The 21,431-nt window shown below is 33.8% G+C and overlaps 1 protein-coding gene across 2 annotated transcripts in view; it reads left to right on the top strand.

The window, feature by feature from the left end:
• NUP62CL (nucleoporin 62 C-terminal like) overlaps positions 1-19,580 on the top strand; it is a 68,119-nt gene extending 48,539 nt beyond the window's left edge. For both annotated transcript variants that reach the window (XM_012750916.3, XM_075999341.1), the window contains one exon: positions 18,793-19,580. In XM_012750916.3, coding sequence (XP_012606370.1) covers positions 18,793-18,887 — 95 coding nt within the window. In that variant the 3' untranslated portion in view covers positions 18,888-19,580. The remainder of the gene's footprint in view (positions 1-18,792) is intronic.
• Positions 19,581-21,431: the final 1,851 nt, after the last annotated feature.

Here is a 21,431-nt window from a genome sequence, read left to right as displayed (position 1 = left end):
GTGCCTCATGCTGACATAATAAAAAGTACACAGCACCACTTATGTAGTATTCTTATCAAAAATGTTTAGTTTGAATCTAATCATAAAAAATAATCAACATTCTACATGTGAGACATTCTGAAAGGTGATGTAGTATTCTTACCCAAAATGTTTAACCTGAATCTAATCACAAGAAAATAATCAGATATTCTGTGTGTGAGACATTCTGAAAGATAATTGGCTTGAACTCTTCAAAAAGTCAATCAGTCTGTCATGGAAAACAAAAAAATTCAAAACCAAAAAGTTAGGAGGAAGGTCTTAGGTGAAAAGAAACATAACATTCATGTCTACCATGTTAACCTTGATTAGATACTGATCAAAACCAAAAAGAAAATTTAGGATAATTGGGGGATTGAATATGGACTATAAATTAAATGATATTTAGGAATTGTTTATTTTCCTAGGTGTGATAGTTATAATGGTTATGCAGGAAAATATCCTTATTTTTAGAAGATGCAGGCTACATTATTTAGAGAATTTTCATGTCTGTAGTTTACTTTCAAGTGATTCAGCAAAAACCATTTGCAAAGAGAGATTTAGCAATTTGTGGCAAAATGGTACCAGTGGGTTAATCTAGGTAAAAGGCATACAAATGTGTGATTTTTTACTATTCTCTCAACTTTCCTATAGATTTAAAATGAAAATTGGGAGAAAATCATTTTGATAGACTTTGCCTAAATACAGAATATACTGAGACCTCGGGAATTAAGACAGATGAGACCTAGTTAACCAATCAGGGTGACTATTTCTAAAGATGTGGCCTTACGATAATACACATTTTTTATTTGGCATTTGGATTCTTCATTTTCCGTATTAATAGAGGTCATCAACCATGAACTTCTGCAGGTTTTCCTTCCAGACATACATATATCATCATTCATCTTTACTTCCTTCTCTCCTGTGTTAGAGGAAGAAATGTCTTGTCCCTTTCTCAACTGTTTTCAATTATCTGAAGGAAGTTAAAGTGTATATTTCTTTAATATTTTTAAAAATTACCTGATAGGGAGAGGTTTCTGAATCAGATAGGTGGGGTAGGTTCAAGTCAAGGCATTACCACTTAATAGTTGTGTGACCTTAACTAATGACTTAATCTGAGTCTTTATCCACATTTTTATAATGAGGGATAGTATCTGCCTTCTAGGGGTTTTGTAAAGCTTAAAAGAAAGCAATGTCAGTAAATGGTAATAGAAGAAGTGGTTACTGGTGATCAGAATTTACTATGCATATGAGGCAGGGTGAGAGAAAAGAAGGCTCACGTGGTTCAAAATGTAGCTATTAAATTGAGTCTACAGAAGGCAATTCCAGGTAGATTATCATTAAAAACTACTTACCTAGAGAAGTTGTAACAACAGCTGAGATGTGGGAGAATGTCAGTAACTGAAAAACATTGAAGAATGAGATTATACAAAGTTTGACTTATTTATCTTCCTGTCTATTGCATGTTTTTCTATGGTCGGCAGTGCTTCTTGGGTGGAGTTGAGGGGGTTGTCAAAATGTAATTTGGGCTATAAAGAAAAAATATAGTGATCTTTCTCTTGCTGGGGATCCTCGTCATAAATGAAATCTCAAAGCTTTCAACCAGTGTTTCCTTAGTAAAATTAAGGTTGTTAGCGTTGCAAGGGACTATGTCATTTAAATGAAGAAACTGTGGTCCAGAGAGGTTGAATGACTTCCTTAAGAACACAGTTAATTAATGGCATAGCTAGGACCAGGATCCAGGTTTTCTTATTACCAGAATGGTATTCTTTCTTCTGGTATGCTCTGCATCACAGAATATAAAAACAAATCTTAGTCATGTACCTAATAGTAGAGTAGTTTTCAAAGTACTTTAATAGTACTTTGGGTGGGATATAAGTTTTAGGTGTCTGGGTAAAGTTCTCAGTCAACATAGGATCAAAAGAATAAGACAGTGGAGTGTAATGATTACTGCGAGTTACTTCTTTGCTAAAAATTCATTTGAGCTAGAAAACCAATGAAATTTCATATAGGTTCTCAACTGACACAAAGCGGGCCATGATAAAGAATGGGGAAAAGCCTACTGGGCTCCTTTTTGTCATTCCCACTAAAGGAGCCTTTCTTTTTCATATCAGAAAATGACATGATCAAGAAATGGAGAGAGGCAGGACTTAACTATGCTGTCTAAGAGAGTTTTTTTGTTACTTTATTTTGCTTTTTAATAGTTAATTGGATTATGCCTGCTAAAATGGTCTGTGGGCTGAAAAGTTTTAAGATTACGCTCGATTAATCCATTTATTCACATTCAGATAATAGTTATAGAAAAGCTAATGAATGTGTTATTTTAACAATACAAATATTACATTTTTTACTGAAGAAAAATCTTTAACATATATAAAGACAAATCTTTATCTCAAAACATTTTGGGGAAATGTTTTTATGATTTAATGTCTTTAACGTCAATACAAATTTTTTTCCATCATAAAACATGGCAACTGTTACACTAGTAAGATCACATATTTAAATTAAAAATAAGCTCTTTAAAAGTGAGTTGGAAATGAAACATTACACTTTAAATATATTAAAATATTACACTCTCTCAAGCAACTTTTCAATGTCCATGAATAAGTTACAGAGAATCAGGCCCCTTTCTTCCTCTAACTCATGTGGAACCAACAATGATATGGGACCAAACTAGAAAGGGATCAGGGATAAATGTAAGAGTATTGAATTAAGGAGTGAACATATGCAGATAGTGACCAGTTTTAAAATTTGATAGTTATCCATTGTTTAACATTATTGGTACCTCTTTTCCCCTTGATTAGTGTAGATAATTGAAAGTTAATAGTAACGATAGTCAAATACCAGTTTCCCCTCTCGTCTTTCTCATAAAAATTTACAGTATTATTTTGAGGTTGGCTTAATGGCAATGCAGCAGTCACATCTGTCTTCTGAGTTAGCTGTCATTGAAACTGCGGCAACTCCAGCTCTTTTGGGACCACTTATGACAGAGTTGGCAATCCATCTGAGCCAATTCCTTACTTGTTTTAAGTATATGGAGCTACTTCTCCTAGAGAGGGGAGGTGGGGTGAAGGATAGGCATTTTCTATTTCTTCGTATACCAAACCATTTTCGTATTTGTTAATATTATCAAACACCACAATGAAGGAATGGACAATGGAAAATCTTACACTTGTCATTATTTGAAAATTCACTGAGTCTTTTCATGGCATTTTACTTCTTTCATGAAGTGTCTCAAAGCTTCAAGACTAAAATATATTTCATCTGTAATCATTGCAGTCTCATATGGAATAGAACCACATAATTATTTGATAGCTGTTCACATTTAGGCTGCTATTTATGGCACAAAGAATTACTCCTTAGAGTAACTAAACATTCCATAAGGGATCTTGTAGTATTTCCAAAATTAGTACTGGGCTGAATGTCTATGAACACCGTATTTTTTTTGATGTAAAACATTATTAGTTGTCTATCATGATATAACTAATTCCTGCATAAAATGTCTTTAAGATTATTTTAGAGAAGCAGCTTTGTGTGATATGTCATAATCATACATCTGTTTTTACCCAATTAATATTGTTTGAGGAGATTGTTTTAAATTAGATTTTTTTTTTTTTTGGTGTTGGATTTTTTTTTAGTAGCATTGGTCAAAGATTTTAAAAATTTTAATTACTGGAAACTATCACTGGTATCTCAAACAAAGTAAAAAAATATTAATTACTTTTAACCTTCTCATATCTGAAGAGTATCAAATGCTGAGATCCCAAATGATGTCTTTGAATTTCAATTAAAGTGTTTTCTTCCTCTTTCATTTTCTAGAATAGAATCTGATTTGCTGATTTTACTGATTTACTGATCAACTTTTTTTTATTTGTTTGTTTTTTAACCTCTTCTTTTTCTTAAATTCTTCGGGAAATGCTGGTGTGTTGGTTGATTGGTGAGGTCATCTCTTCTGTTCTTGAGTATAATGTTCCATTTCAGATACCTGAGAAGAAAATGCCCTTGTTCTACCAGAGGTGTGGCAACAACACAAAGACATCTCTGTGAGGTTCATTTTTAGGGTCTCTTATGCTCTAATAAAGACGCTTGGTTCTTCCCATTGCAGGTAATTGAAAGGTATTTTATGTCCTTTCATTATTTAATGAACCACTTGCTCATCTCTGCTCCCCTTTTCAGACAAAATAAATTCCTTGTCACATCTTTGTCCCTTGATTCTGAAGAACTGGTAGTTTAGATTAGGGTACTAAGATTAGAATGTAGCAAGTCTTCAGCTGCTGTTAGGTATGTGATGGTTAACATTCTCAGAGCTCCACTTCCCAAACTTCCTTTTCTGTATGTAAATCCAGATTTGAAATACACTCAATACATCTGCAAAATTAGATTTCTCACTAATCCTACTTATGTACATTTTGTGCCCAAGTGAATTTCCTCAAGCTGGAGAGCCTCCCCAGATGAATTATATGTAACATAATTTAAATCACTCCCAAATAGCAGAGTATATATTGTTTGTGAGAAAGATAGATTTTTCTCCAAAGCAATTTTCTTCCTGCTAGTGACTCAAAAAACAAATACAGTACACTGGAGCCTTGCTATAATGCTGTTTTGGGGCCTACGCTCAATGGCCACCTCATAGATAAAATGACCTGAATGGTATTTCACCAGTTAAACCTCCTCAGATGGAATCTTCAGATAGGCCAGCATCATTCTGAGCACTTCAGCGTTTGAAAGGACAACAAATAGTTGTCCTTTTGGTGCCTGTTAGCTCAGCATAGTACTTTTTATTTAAAACTTTCACAGAACTTGACAAACAGGTGCACTGTGATAGAAAAAGTGCTATTAGATGAGAGTCTAAAGATACAGATCCTAGTATAAATTCTCATTAGCTTTGGCCTTTGAGAATTTACTTAACCTTCCTGAGTTTTTAATTATTTGCTTCATTCCAGGGTATTGTAGGACTCAAATAAGGTAATGTGTATAGGCATTTGAAAATGAAGTGCTGTATAATTGGAAGGTGTTATTTTATTTTATTTTTTATGTTTTAGAGATAGAGAAAGGTTTATTTTATTTTTTTATTCTAAAATACTAAGGGAGTACAAATGGTTTTGTTATATGGCTTGAGTCAGGGCTATAAATGTGCCCATCACCCAAACAGTGTTCACTGTACGTGTTAAGTGGGTTTTTACCCCCACTTCTCTCCTCTCCCCCCTGCTTGATTTCCAGTGACTTTTACTTCCCTCTATGCACTTGTGTGCGCATTGGTTAGTTCCAATTTAATAGTGAGTACATATGGTGTTTGTTTTTCCATTCTTGAGATACTTCGCTTAGGATAATGATCTCCAGTTCCTTCCAAATGGCTGCAAAAGGCATTAATTAAGCCTTTTTATGGCTGAATAGTACTCCATGGTATACATATACCACATTCTGTTAATCTACTCATGAATTGATGGGCACTTGGGTTGATTCCACATCTTTGTAATTGTGAATTGTGCTGCAGTAAACATTTGAGTGCAGGTGGTTTTTGATAAAATGACTTCTTTTCTTTTGGGTAGATACCCAGTAGTGGGATTGCTGGATCAAATGGTAGGTCTACTTTTAGTTCTTTGAGAAATCTCCATACTGTTTTCCATAGGGGTTGTACTACTTATTTGTAGTCCCACCAACAGTGTTTAAGTGTTTCTTTTTTGCTACATCCACACCAGCATCTATTACTTTTGGACTTTTTAATAAAAGCCATTCTAACAGGAATAAGGTGATATCTCATTGTGGTTTTAATTTGCATTTCCCTGATGATCAGTGATGTTGAGCATTTTTTCATGTGTTTATTGGACATTTGTCTATCTTCTTTTGAAAAATTCTGTCCATGTCTTTTGAAAAATTCTGTCCATGCCCATATTTTAATGGGGTTGTTGGTGGGGTTTTTTGCTGATTTGCTTGAGTTCTTTGTCAATTCTGGATATTAGCCCTTTATTGGATGTGTAGGTTGCAAGTTATTTTCTCAGAAGTGTTATTTTAGATGCAAGTTGAAAACACAGAGTAGTTGTAACTCTAAATACAAAGCACCTACTATGTGCCAAGGCACTGTGTTACTCAGTGTAGGAGGCATAAACATCAATGGCACCTCTGCCTTGAACAGGCACAGAGTGAGTGGGTGGAGTATGGTGAAGGAAAGAAAATAAAATCTTAGTTTCCTGGAAGAGATCAAATTTGAAATGAGGGAGTATAGCTCAGGGGAAGAGTATTTGACTGCAAATTTGAAATGAGACAAATAAGTAATATTTCAAGAGCATGACTGAATTAAGACCACTTAAGATGTAATAATTCTGCCATGTTCCCCTCTGCCTTCAAGAATTCAGAATGCTTTCTCCATCTTTTTCTTTTATATACTTCCTTGAAATGTATTTTTTTATTAATTTTGCATAAAGGTACTCTGTGCACAGCACTGTCCTTTATGTATCAGTGGCAAGACCCAGATGTGAATTCTCATGACAGAGATAGAGCTTTGTACATCTCTGTAAGTACTCTTCTTCACACTCAGAGACAGCACTAAGAATTCAAGTACATTTATTTTGAATGTTACTTTAATTTTTATAAATTGGATATCTTCTTAAAAGTAGCTATGACTAATGGGAAAATAGTTTCTCTCTCCCCCTGTCTCCTCTCCACCCCCTCATCCCCTCTCTCCTTCTCCCTCTCTCCCTTTCTGAATGAGAAATAAACCTTATGTTAAGTTCCTAAGATTTCAAGATTGTTTTTAAACAGCTACATACCCTAACTAATATAGAAGGCAGATTCTACAATAACTAAAACCTTAAAATGTAGCATTGGCTTAGCAGGCAGGCAACAAACAATGAGGAAACATATGGTGAAGGCTGAAAAGATGGCCTAAGCAGTGAGAACTGATTTGGTAAAACTGTTGCCTGACATAAATTGGAGGTCATATCATGTGGCTACTGAAGTGGCACTTCTAGGAGAAGAGGTTGGGAATCAAAACCTTATTTGTGTGTGTTGGTCTTTTTTACTTGTGTGTGTATGTTTAGTTCTGTGCAGTTTTATCACGTGTAGGTTTGTATTATATATCAACCACTATAGTCATGATACAGAACAATTCCATACCACACAGATTTCTCATGTTCCCCTTTTATCACCACATCCATCTCCCTTCCACCACATTCCCCTGCCCCCCAATTCCTAACTCCTGGCAACCACTAATCTATTTTCTATTCCTAAAATTTTATCATTTCAAAATATTACATAAATGGAATCATATATCATGTGGCCTTTTGGGACTGTCTCCTCCCACCCAGCATAATTCCCCAGAGATTCATTGAGTTGCTGTGTGTATCAATAGTTTGATCCTTTTTATTGCTGAGTAGTAGTCCATGGTTTGGGTTTACCACAGTTTGTTTAGCCATTTACTGGTTGTAGGACATCTGAGCTGTTTTGAGTTTTTAGATATTATGAATAAAGCTGCTATGTGAACATTTATTTATAGGTTCTTGTGTGAACATAAATTTTCATTTCTCTGGGATAGATGTCTAAGAGTGCAATTGCTGGGTCATATGGTATCTGTGTGTTTAGTTTTATAAGAAACTGACACCTTATTTTCCAGAGTAGCTGTACCATTTTATATGCCTACCAGAAATGTATGAGTGACCCAGTTTGTGTCCTCACAAGCATTTGTTGTTTTCACTATTTTTCATTTTAGCTCTTTTCATAATTGTGTAGTGATATCATTGCAGTTTTAATTTGCATTTCCCCGATGGCCGATGATGTTGAACATCTTTTTCTGTGCTTATTTGTATCAGTATATCCTCTTCAGTGAAATGTCTGTTCATGTCTTTCAACCATTTTCTAATTGAAATTCTTTTGTTTTTTTGAGACAAGGTCTTGCTCTGTCACCCAGTTTAGAGTGCAGTGGTGCCATCATATCTCACTGCAACCTCAAACTCCTGGGCTCGAGGGATCTTCCTGCCTCAGCCTCCCAGTTTAGCTGGGACTGCAGGCATGTGCCACCATGCCCAGCTAATTTTTTAAAATTTTTTGTAGAGATGGGGTCTTGCTATGTTGCTCAGGCTGGTCTTGAACTCTGGCCTCAAGTGATCCTCCTGCCTCAGCCTCCCAAAGTACTCGGATTACAGGCATGAACCACTGCACCCAGCCCAAATTATTTGTTTTTTACTGTTGAGTTTTGAGAGTTCTTCATATGTTCTAGATGCAACTCTTTTTCAGATAAATGGTTTGCAAATATTTTCTCCCAGTCTGTAGCTTATCTGTTCATCTTCTTAATAGAGTTGTTCACAGAACAAAAGTTTAATTCTGATGAAGTTCACTTCATTATGGACTTATCCATGTTTCCTTTTATGGATTGTGCTTTTGGTATCAAGTCTAAGAACTTTTTGCCTAGCCCTATATCCCAAACATGTTTTCGTATATTTTTTTCTATAAGATTTATCATTTTACATTTAAGGATGTGATCCATTTTGATTTAATTTTTATATAAGATAGGAGGTTTAGATCAAGGTAGAGTTTTTTGTTTTTTTGTTTTTTGGTTCAGGGGTTGTTTTGCCTATAGATATCCAGTTGTTCCAGCACCATTTGTTGAAAAGGCTATCCTTCCTCAATTGAATTGCTTTTGCAACTTATCAAAAATCAATCTGGTTTTCCATTCTTGAGATACTTTGCTTAGGATAGTGGTTTCCATTTCCTTCCAAATTGCTGCAAAAGGCATTAATTCATCCTTTTTTTGGCTATGTAGTACTCTATGGTATACATATACCACATTTTGTTAATCCACTTACTAACTGATGGGCACACAAGTACAGAGGGGGAAGTAAAAGTCATTGGAAATCAAGCAGGGAGGATAGGGGAGGAGGAGATGGGTAAAACCCCACCTAATGGTTACAATGAACACTATTGAGGTAATGAGCACATTTATATCCCTGACTCAAGCCATGTATCAAAAACATTTGCACCCCCTTAATATTTTGAAATTTTAAAAATCAGTTTGGCATATTCATGTGGGTCTTCTTCTGAGGTCTCTAGTCCATGGACCTATGTGTCTTTCCACCAACCAATATCATACTGTGTTCATTACTGTAGCCATATAGTAAGCCTTAATATCAGGTAGAGTGATTCCTTTCACTTTATTTTTCTCTGTCAAGATTGTTTTACTTTTCATGAAAAATTTCCTGGGATTTGATAGGAATTGCATTTAACCTATAGATCAGTTTGGGGAGAGTTGACATGTTTACTATGTTGAACCTTCCCATCCATCAACATGGTATGTCCCAAAATTTATCTAGCTCTTTTTTGATGGCTTTTATCAATATTTTGTAATTTTCATTATTCACATCATGTATGTTTTGGTTTTGTTAGACTTGTACCTTAGTATTTCATTTTCTTTGTAGTGATTGTAAATGGCATTGTGTTTCACATGTTCACTGTTATATATATAAAAACACATTTTTTTGTGTTTTGATCTTGTATCCTTTGACCTTGCTGAACACAGTTCTAGGAGTTTTGTATGTATGTGTGTCTGTGGATTCCTTGGGATTTTCTACATAGGCAGTTATGTCATCTGCAAATAGGTACAGTATTATTTTTTTCTTTCTAGTCTGTATGCCATTTGTTTTTCTTCTCTTGCCTTTTTGCACTGGCTAGAACTTCCAATACTATGTTTAATAAGAGTGATGAGAGCAGACATCCTTGCTTTGTTCCTGATCTTATATGGAAAGCCTTCACACTTTCACCTTCAGTATGATGTTAACTGTAGGTTTTTTTTATAGATGCCTTTTATAGGTTAATTCTCCTGTGTTCCTAAATTGCCAAAAGTTTTTACTATGAATGGTTACTGGATTTTGTCAAGTGCTTTTTCTCCATCAATTGATATAATCATATGCTTTTTCTTCTTTAATTCATTGATATGGTAGATTACATTAATACATTTTAAATGAATCAGCTTTACATATGTAGAATACATTCTACTTGGTCATAGTTTATAATTCCTTTTACACATTGTAAGAGTTGGTTTACTAGTATTTTGTTGATAATTTTAAATGTATGAGAGATTTTTAAGTGTTCATGAGATTTATTGGTCTGTATTTTTTTTTTTTGTACTATCTTTACCTGGTTTTGGTATTAGGGTAATACTGACCTCTATTTTTTAGAAGTATTTGTAAAGAATTGGTATTAATTCTTCTTTAAATGTTTGGTAGAATTCTTCAGTGAAACTATCTGGGCCTAGATATTTCTTTTTGGGGAGTTTTTAAATTGCAAATTGAATTTCTTCAATGTTTCTAGGACTATTCAGATTATCAGTTTCATCTTGGTTGAGTTTTTTAGCTTGTGATTTTTTAGGAATTGGTGCATTTCTGCTAAATTGTTGAATTTATAAAGATAACATTGTTCATAGGATTTCCTTTTCTCTGTTTCTTTCTTGATATTGGTGATTTGTGTTTTCTCTATTTGTACTTTTTTTCTGTCTTACTACAGGTTTATTAATTTTATTGATTTTTTTCCAAAGAATCAGCTTTTTATCTCATTGATTTTTTTCCCCTATGGTGTTTCTGTTTACAATTTCATAATATCTATTCTTTGCTTTATTATTTTCTTCCTTATGCTTGCTTTGGGTTAATTTTGTTCTTTTTCTACTTTCTTAAGGTAGGAATTTAGATTATTGATTTTATACCTCTCCTTATTTCTAACAGTTCAGTAGTCCCCTCTTATCCACAGAGGATATGTTTTAAGACCCTTAGTGGATGCCTGAAACCGCAGATAGTACTGAACTCTATGTATACTGTGTTTTTTTTTTCCTATACATATATACCTATGATAAAGTTTAAGTTATAAATTAGGCACAGTAAGAGATTAACAATGATAGTTAATAATAAAATAGAACAATTATAATGATATGCGAGCATCACTCCTCTTGCACTTTGGGACCACTATGAAGTAAAATAAGGATTACTTGAACATAAACACTGTGATACTGTGACAGTCTGATAACTGAGACAGCTACTAAGTGGCTAATGGATGAGTAGGTAGTGTATACAGTGTGGATATGTTGGACAAAGGGATGGTTCACATCCTGGGCAGGACAGAGCTAAACATCCTGGGCAGGACAGAGCTGAACAGTGCAACATTTCATCACGCTACTCAGAATGGCATACAATTTAAAACTTATGAATTGTTTATTTCTGGAATTTTTCATTTAATATTTTCTAACTATAGTTGACCACTGGTAACTGAAACCATGTAAGCAAAACTGTGGATAAGGGGGGGGGGAGCTATTGTATTCTCTCTCTTTTTAAAAAATTTTTTATTCTTTTATTTATTTTTTTAATTTCAGAATATTATGGGGGTACATTTTCGTTACATATAATGCTTTTGCCACGCCCAAGCCAGAGCTACAAGCATGCCCATCCCCCATACAGTGTGCTCCACACCCATTAGTTGTGAGTTTACCCATCCCAACCACCCCCCTCCCACCCGCCTGGCACCCAGTGAATATTACTTCCAAGTGAGCACCTAAGTGTTGATCAGTTAGTACCAAGTTGATGGTAAGTACATGTGGTACTTGTTTTTCCATTCTTGTGATACTTCGCTTCGAAGGATGGGCTCTAGCTCCACCCAGAATAGTATAAGAGGTGCTAGTTCACCATTGTTTTTTGTGGTTGAATAGTATTCCATGGTATTCATGTACCACATTTTATTAATTTTTAATCCCAGTTGCCATCCCCAACTACCAGTTTCACTAATGGTTCTTGTACTATCCATTATAAAGCTCCATGTTAACAGACATCTACATATAGATAAACCAAAGGAACCTCAGATTACATTTTTCTAAAACTAAACTTATTATTTTCACCCTCTTCTGTTCATCCCAGATCTGTAACTCCTTTTCTTTTTCGCAGCTAAAGATTACAACTATGTACTCAGGAATCTAAAGCAGGCTATTTTTATTTCTTCAGTAAGCAATGATTATACTTCCTAAATAACTTTTGAATCCTTTCTTTTCAGTAGATTCCCACTGCTATGTTTCTATTTCAGGCTTTCTTTGTCTCTTACCTTGAAAGTAGAGTAATTTTTGAAGTTTATGAAAAACATCAGCTCCTTGTACATACTCCATTTTCCCACTCCCCAGGGGCAATCACTTTCGATTATTTTAGCTGGATTTTTTAAATTTTTTATATCTCTAAATATCATGTATACTGTTACTTTTTAGTTTTTCCATATTAGGCCTTCTCTGCTGACTTTCCAAAATGGGAGGTAAAATCTAACTCTTTCATATCATACACAGACACACACACATGTATATGTATGTTCTATGCACATACACACATATTTTCCTCATTGTTCCTATATATATCATACATTTCACATAGATAAATATGTAATATTTGAATTATGATTGCACAAATATTATTCACAGCCTGATCATGTAACATACTATATCTTCTTTCTTTTATAAGTTTTGGTTTTCCTTTGAATTTTATTTCCTCATTTGCTTAGTTTTCTACATACTTACCAGTAATTCATTTTCCAACTCCCTGCTATTAATATAAATCTATCAATTGCATCTTCTTTAATTCATCTCTCCCCGAGTCCTCTAGTCTCTATTCTTCCATCTGTAATTGTTGCTCTCTTGACCTGTTACTCAGCTAGGGTCTCCTTTCTACAGCATTCTTGTGTTCTTTCTACTTTCTTTGCTGGCTCTCATACTTCATGTTTCTTGGTTTATTCCCTTGTTTCTGATGCAGCACATATTCCAGCAGCTCTGAAGATAGTGTATGGGAAGTAAATTTTTGAGACCTTGCATGTCTGAAAAGGTTTATTCTACTCTCATGCCTAATTGATCATATTGAGTATTGAATTTTAGCTTGGAAATAATTTTTCCTTGAACTTTTGAAGTTGTTCTATTGTCTTCTAACTTTGAGGACCATTCTGACTCCTGAACCTTGTATGACCTCTTCATTTTTGTGCTTTATTTTTCCCATGGAAGATTTTAGAGTCTTCCTTTGAATACTAAAATTTCAGATGACATGCTTTAGTGTGGATCTGTTTCATCCACTGAGTCTGGTATTGGTGAGTTAAGAAACTCATTTCTTGCAGATCGGGTCTGTTTTCTTGAATTAGATTTCTGCTAATTTCCTTCCCTATGTTATGTCTATTCTTTCTGGAAATCGTCTTATTCTAATGTTTGATGCCCTGGACCAATCTGAATTTCTTTTCTGCCCTATTTTCTCTTTTATATTTTTGTTAAATTTTCTGGGGTATGTACTCAACTTCTATTCCAATCTTTCATTTGATCTTTGATTTCTGCCATAATTTTATTTTGCAAGAACTTGTTTTGTTTTATGATTAAATATGTGTATGTGATTTTTAAATAGCATTCTGCTCTTATTTCATGAATTCAGTATCATCTCTCTGAGGATATTAATGATTTTTTGAAATATATCCATTTTATTCTTTCCGGATTGTTTCTTTCAGTTTTCTTTTAATCTTTCTCATGTTAGAGGCTTTCCTCAAATGTCTGGTGATTCTTGGTTGTCCTTTTATATTCAAGAATGATACACTAGGTGGGGCTTATTAATTTATAGGATAATTTGGCTAGACCTTTTCATTGGAGGACCTCTGACTATTACATTTAGCATTTGTTTCTTCAGCTGGTCAAATACTCTGAAGAAGAATCTTCTAGCTCCTGGTTAGAGATTAATAAATCTAGTGGGTTTTTTATTTCAAAAATTTACAAGGGTACAAACGTTTAGGTTACATATATTGCCTTTGCACCACCTGAGTCAGAGTTACAAGCGTGCCCATCCCAGACAGTAAGGCAGTGTTCTCGGAACTGTTGGAGAAGGGACTGAAGGCTTTAATGTAAAGCTTATAGACTTTCACATAATTCCTTGTAAATGTTCACTTAATTTCTATTTTTGGTACAGAATCCTTGCCCTCAGCTCTGTCTGGTGTCCCTGATCTGGAGCTTATTTGGTTCACCCTCTCCAAAGAAAAATCAGCTGCTGGACTTGGGTAGGGAAAATCGCCCAGATGTAGGATATGAAGGAGAAGAGGAGTCTGCTTCTTCTTCATTCATAATCCTGTTTTCAGCTCCACTTTCAACACCACTTTGAATTACCTAGTTCTACTAATTCCATATACTTTTCAGGGTTCTCCAGTACAAATCCAGTTGCAATTTTCAAAGGTTTATTGTTGTTTCCTTTCTTGTTGTTTTTCTCTTTATGGTTTTATGCTTTTATCTTTTTCCTCTTTTTATCAATAAAATCGCTTTACTGCTATTTTACAGGTGTTTTGAAATGTAACAGTGGTAAATGCATGTGTCTAATCTTTAACTGGAGACCTTAGTGGTCTCCTTCCCTAGTCCAGTTTTACACCATTCAAATTCACTTTCAAAATACTGTCAGTATGATTTTTATAAAATAATACTCCATTGTAGTCATCCCTTTATTAAAACCCCTCACTAGTTCCCATTGCCCAATGATAAATTCTGGTTCTTTGCATGTTATATACAAAGTACCTGATATAACCTAATCACTCCCTGTTTCTCCAGCCTCAACTCTAAGAAGTATTTATGGTTTTGTAAACACCCGATGTTCTTTCATCTTCCATATTTTTGGATGTTCAATTTCTTTTGCCAGGACTACGCTACCTGTCATTGTCTGCCTGGTAGCTACTCCCTTGTTAAGATGTAGTTTATAAGCTATCTCTTCTATGAAACCTTCCTTTATTCATCATTCTAGTAGTTATTTATCCCCTTCTTTGTATCCATGCTGTATTATACATAATATAGTGTCAGCATTTATCATACAGTATTGCAGTTATTTATTTATATGTCTGTTTACTGGAATTTGAGCTTCTTGGTAGAGATAATGTTTTAATTATTTCTGTATCTTCAGAATTTAGCAGTGCCTGGCATGAGCTTGGGAGCCAATATATGCTTTTAATTTATTTGTCCTCTGACATGTACACAGCACACTTTATTCAGTTTTTGATGCAGAAAGAGATATAAAGCTGGGAGACATGTACCTGAATATCTTCCCATGTTATTAAATATTATACATTTTAGTGGCTGCTAAATATTGCATTATATGGATATACCATAATTTAATAAATAGCCCATTGTTAGGTATTGGATAATGTTTCCAACTTTTTGCTGTTATAAATTTGCTACCATAAACCTAGCTGTAGGTTAAGGTATATCCATGATTATTGGACAGAAATAAAATTCTTAGAAGATGCTAAATTAGGCATAATATCTGTTTTAAAGGTTTAGATATATATATATATTTCCTTCCAGGTAGGTTGTACTACTTTATATATATTCACCAGCAATTCATTAGGGTACCATTTTTCTATACTCTTTCCATTACTACTACTTCTATAATCACCAGTACCACCATCACCATCATTATGAACATTCCAAACCAAAATTTATAGGTGAAAATAATATTTTCCTAATTTAATTTGCATTCCTTTAGTCACTAATGATGTTGAGCATTTAAAAAGATGTTTATAAACAATTTGTATGTCATTTTATAAATTGCCTGTTTGTGTCTTTTGACTGTTTTTATATCAGGATATTTTTTCTCCTACTGTCCCAATTGTCTTTCTAGGAGAATAAGAAATATATTATAGCATTGTTTATGGGAGTACATTATTTTTATGTTATCTAATAACATTTATAACTTAAAAATAAAAAAATTAATTACAGTAGAAAGCTATATTTGGGTTTAATGACTAAATCTCTTTTTATAACCTTTGAGTCTTTACCTAAAATATTTGCAATAGGCTAAGTTGATGAAAACACCTGACCCTAAAACAGAATGGGACTAGCTGGAAGCAGTTTCACCAAAATCTTTTGGAAGTAATAATCATTCCTTACAAATGCTTTCAAATACATAAATATGTCATCTTAACCAATGGCTCTTTAGCTAAGGCTATAGATTTGTGCAAACATCACACAATCCAGTTTTAGAAGATTTTCACTATGGCCCAAATTTTCTCTTACGTGTTTGCAGTTATTCCCCATTCCTAACTCAAACCTCAGGCAACCACCAATCTACTTTCTGTCTTTAGAGATTTGCTCTTTCTGGACAGTGTATATAAATTGAATCATATTACATGCAGCCTTTTGTGTCTGGTTTCTTTCATTTAATGTGAAGTTTTCAAGGTTCATCTATGTTGTAACATGTATCAGTACTTTATTCCTTTTTATTGTTATGTAGCATTCCATTGTCTAGTCATACCGCATTTTGTTTATCCATTCGTCAGTTGATGGACATTTGTTATTGTTTTTTAAAATATAGTTTTAACTCTTACATTTAGGTTGATAATCCATCTTGAGTTGATTTTTGTATATAGCGTTGTGGGTTCAATTTCATTTGCATGTAGACATCCAGTTGTCCTAGCACCATTTGTTGAAAAAGATTATGCTTGCCACCATTGAATTGGCTTGGTACCTTTATCAAAAATGAATTGACTATAAATAAAAAGTTTTATTTATGGACTTTGTTTCTGTTTAATTGATCTCTATGGCTATCCTATGCCAATACCATACTGTCTTGCTTACTAAGTTTTAAAATTGGACAGTCTAAGTCTTACAGTTTGTTCTTCCTTTTCAAGATTGTTTTGGCTATTCTGGATCCTTTGCCTCTCCATATGCATTTAAAATAACTATTTCTATAAAAAAGGGCTTGCTGGAATTTTTCACAGGGATTATGTTGAATCTGTAGATCAATTTGTGGAGAATTGCCATCTTAAAATATTAAGTCTTTCAATCTATAAACATGGAATATCTCTCCATTTATTAATATTTAGATAGTCTTAATGTCTCTTAGCAACATTTTGTAGTTTTCAGTGTACAGGTCTTATGCTTTGCTTGTTTAGCTTATTCCTGAGTATTTTAATTCTTTTGATGCTGTTGTGAATTGAATTGTTTTATTTCCATATTGTTAGGTACAATTAATTTTTAATAATGTCAAAATGTGTATGGCATATTACTATCATTTTACTTCTAATAAGATATATTATTTAATATGCTGGCAGGAACCAACCAATCAGTTATGTTTATCATGGGACCAGAACTCTGGGCAGTAAGTGCCTGGGTGTAGTTTTTGCCCTTAAAGAATGAAAATCCTAAAAAATTTAAACTATATTAATACAGGAATAGTCCTGGGAATTCAATTAGAAGACATGAAAAATGTTTATAGAAAGGCTCTCTTAATACTGCTGACTTGTGTTTCTTGACATTTTATTGATTTTTTAAAATTGTTATAAATATACTCCTTTGCATTTAATATGTATCAATCAGCAAATTAGTAGATTGTGCTTATGTTGACACTTCTGGTCTCAAGTTAATGGTTTGTTGTAGTGCTCATTTGTGCTTCCATCACATTAAAAAATGTTATTTAGGGGAAAAATTGCACCCTGCAGTTAGCTATTACAAAAATAGGATTTATTTTGCCATGCTCAACATACACTGTTCTTCTAGCCTTTTAGTAGACAGTCAACATTTAAATCACTTGTTCTTAAAGCATGATCTTGCACAATGTCTCTATGTTATATGACAGAATGAGATATTGTACTTTAAAAACTGAATACCATTAGAATTTTTCCAATTGGCTGAAGAAAATTAAAGTACAATTGACCTTGAACAATGTGGGAGCTAGGAGTGCTGACCCCCCTACACTGTCGAAAATTAACATATGTAACTTTTCATTCCTCCAATAGTTAACTACTAATAGCCTACTGGTGACCAGAAGGCTTACTGAGAATGTAAACAATCAATTAACACATATTTTGGTATATGTATTATATATGTATTCTTATAATAAAGCTAGAGAAAAGAAAATGTTATTAAGGAAATCTTACGGAAGAGAAAATATATTTATTATTCATTAAGTGGAAGTGGATCATAATAAAGGTCTTCGTCTTTGTTGTGTTTACATTGAGTAGGCTGAGGAGGAGGAGGAGGAAGAGGAGAGGTTGGTCTTGCTGTCTCAGGGGTGACAGAGGTGGAAAAAAATCCACGTATAAGCAAACTCATGGAGTCCAAACCTGTTGTTCAGGGTCAACTGTATAGTATTTAAATTTTTTAGTTTTTTTCTTATTAAATTTTTCTTTCTTCTTGGGCACCAGTTATTGCTTATTCACTTGTAAGCATTGATGGACACTAAAGCAAATGACCAAGTTTATTTGTGCATGTTAATAGAAAAACTCAGATTGTCATGCTTACTTCAACAGCTTATTTTTACTGGCAGAAAGTTACTGTTTTATATGGTAAAATGAATGGTATTTTGTGGTCCTCTGCCCCTGAGCAAATTTAAGAACCACCAAGTTAAATAAATCATTAGAAAGGAACAGAAATATAAATATACTCAGTGTACTCGTTTGCTTATAGGTAGCTAAGACCCATCAAAAGCTATACCCTCAAAATAATGACCACCCTGTATGGCACTTTTAGGCTGTAATAAGTAAAAAAGCAGTTAACACTTCACTTCAACAAAACATAAATGTCAAGTAGACTTATTTGCCTGAAAGTTAGGGAAAGCATAAAAAGAACAGTGTTGTCCACTGTTTTCATAGGTCAAACAGATAGATGAATGCTTTTTTCCCCCCTGCTGTATTTTCTAACACTTAATGCTATTAAAATTGATACATAAAATTTCATAAATTATATATTGAAGAGAGAATGTAAGTTATTATGTTTGTGGGATATTTTGACCTCAGATTAATGATTGTGTGACTTTCTCCCATATACAGGCATGCTGCAAAGGAAGGTAGAAGAGGTAACACAGGTTTTCGAGGATTGTCATCCCAAGGAGCAGGAATGCAATGTCAAGATTGCTTTTGATTGAATACCTTCAGCATGTTGTTTTTGGATTATGTATTACCTACAAATCCAGATGTTAAATAGAGTAGTATTTACAGTTACTATTTACTCTTGCTTGCAATGAAGCATGCCTGTGGGTTTTTTTCATTTAAATATTGTGCTGTTGAGAATTATACTGTAGTTTTGCTTTTTATATTAGTAAATCAAAACTGTATTAGCCCCTTTTTCTAGGCAGCAATCTGTCAGATGTTGACCCTGTGTTTGTAATTTATATCATACTCCTAAGTTCCACATCCTACCACCAATACACATCATCCTAGAGCCATGTTTACCAAAATTAAATACCAACCAGTCTTTACTGTATGCCTGTTACATCCTTGTATAGTGCTAGATACTGTGAAGTCTCTTCTCCTCGAAGTAACTTATTGTCTGGTTTGAGATATAATTAATGCCTGTCTGTATAAAAACAATTTAGACAATACAAAGAAGTATGTTATGAATTCTAGAAAGTGTGTTACAGAAATTCAGAAAAGGGAGGAAAAGTTTAGGGTAGATTTGAAACTTAAATTCAGTTATTTTTTAAAGGGCAAAGTTCAAGGAATTCAGTTATTTTTGATGTGCAGATAGATATCCTGCTGTTTTATTTGATTTATAGTTGTTGGTTTTTGTGTATTTGTTTGCTTATTTGTTTTTCAAATAAAAGCCTTGTTCAAAGCCTTGTTCCAGACTTTGGAACAGTCTGGTCTCTTGTGTTGCATGTTTCACATAAGTCATAAATAAAGGTGATGTTCTAAAAAAAAAAAAAGTATAACACCAAAATAAACTACTTAAAAGTTTTTAAGTGACTAGAGCTCAGTCACCTATAATGACCCCGCAGACTTCCTGTTGTACTCATTGCACATGACCATTCTTACAGGAAGAAAATATTTTTGGAATGAATATTACCAATGATTAGTCTTAGGAGTAGACTAAACACCACAACTTTACATGGCCTCTGTTTTTCTTACCCAAACTTTTGCAAAGAGCAGCTTCTTATCAGGTAAGTTTTTGTTAACACTCAAAATTATAGAATGTGAAAATAATCTAGAGACCATATAATCTTGCAGATGATTTCTGTGGATAGCACAATTTATGAGTATTATCTTGAGTAGTACCTAATTTTTGAGCTCAGTTATACCCTAGATAAACACATTTTTCCCCATTGGTTTTGGAGATTTAACTCTTGTAAAGTAGCCCCATGCCTAAGTTCTACATTCAGTAAAAAGAATATAGAAGCACCAATTCTAGTCTTGTACCTGTCTAATTAGATGGACAAATAATCTCATCTTGGGCATTATCTTTATCTATAAAATGAAAGAGTTGGACCAAATTGTGGTTTTTCCAACTGTTCTGTGAGAAGAAACTAGTTTTCATTTCTTTGAAGTTTTGAGACTCCTCTATGCTTTTTCACTATTAGTGGAGAGCTTACTGTAAATTCCTAAATAAAATAAAGAAAGAAGAGGCTACAGTACTGCTTGCACTATCTTACTGTTACATTATGTTCACCGGGAGTTCTAGTGTTTTATCCAGTATGTAGAAGATGGCAAGTGGCTTCCAGATTAATCTAGTAATTCTGTAAGATTTACTGGGGAATCTCAATGTACTGTCTAGAATCTGGAGCCTCGGTCTAAATCATCTCTAAGGTTCCTTTTGACTAATTCTAACATGTACCTAGAAGACATGAGATTGTTGAACAAATATTAATTAAAAGATCAGAAATAACCCATTTTTCCAGTAATGTTAATGCATCATTTATTTTAGGCACTGGAGTCTTGAGTCCTTCCTAATCATTATTAACCAGCTAAGATATTAGCTCAAGGGGAATTCTTAAATTTGCATTGTTGACACTATCCCAGTGCATAATCTATCTTTTTTTTTGTCCTTTGAAAAGATGCTATATTTATTCTCTATAACAGCATTTATGCTATCTCATTTGGGAAATTTGAAAGACATGCACAGTTGTTTACTCTTAATATTAGATGAGTAGATTCAAAAGAAGATTTTTGGTTTTAACATCTTCTTCCATATGTTAGAATTATAATTGCTTCATAATGTATTCATCAGAAGTGCGCTGTGAACAAAGCACCTAAAAAGGACAAGCTCTGAAAATGTGTATATTAAGGAGGAGCTTCTAGCTTAATTAAACTAACCTTGTTAAATTGTCAGAAAGACAAATGAGGCATATTTTTCAGTTTGTCAGAAATTCTTCTAGGGGTGAAATTGTGAAATTACCTTGTGGTAAAATCTTTTTGCTCGTGTATAACATATAGAGGATCTCAAAGCTTTTAACACACTGTCTGATATCTTTCCAAGGTGGGGAGGGGGAGGTTGTGGGAAATGGATTAGCTATTATTACATAGGTATTTATTAAGTTTGGCAGAGCTAGAAATAGCCTGGCTTCCTTCTAGCGTGATTTTTTGAATGTTTATCCCTTAGTACCTACCACTTGGGCTGGCTTCAATCCTACACAGGTACTTAGAGTACTTCTTATGACCTTACTTTCCAGTTGCAATTACACGGCTATGTAAGT

The sequence above is a fragment of the Microcebus murinus genome, chromosome X (genome assembly GCF_040939455.1).
Source record: "Microcebus murinus isolate Inina chromosome X, M.murinus_Inina_mat1.0, whole genome shotgun sequence".
In the NCBI taxonomy this organism is placed as follows: domain Eukaryota; kingdom Metazoa; phylum Chordata; class Mammalia; order Primates; family Cheirogaleidae; genus Microcebus; species Microcebus murinus.
This window is presented reverse-complemented; position numbering and strand designations above follow the sequence as displayed.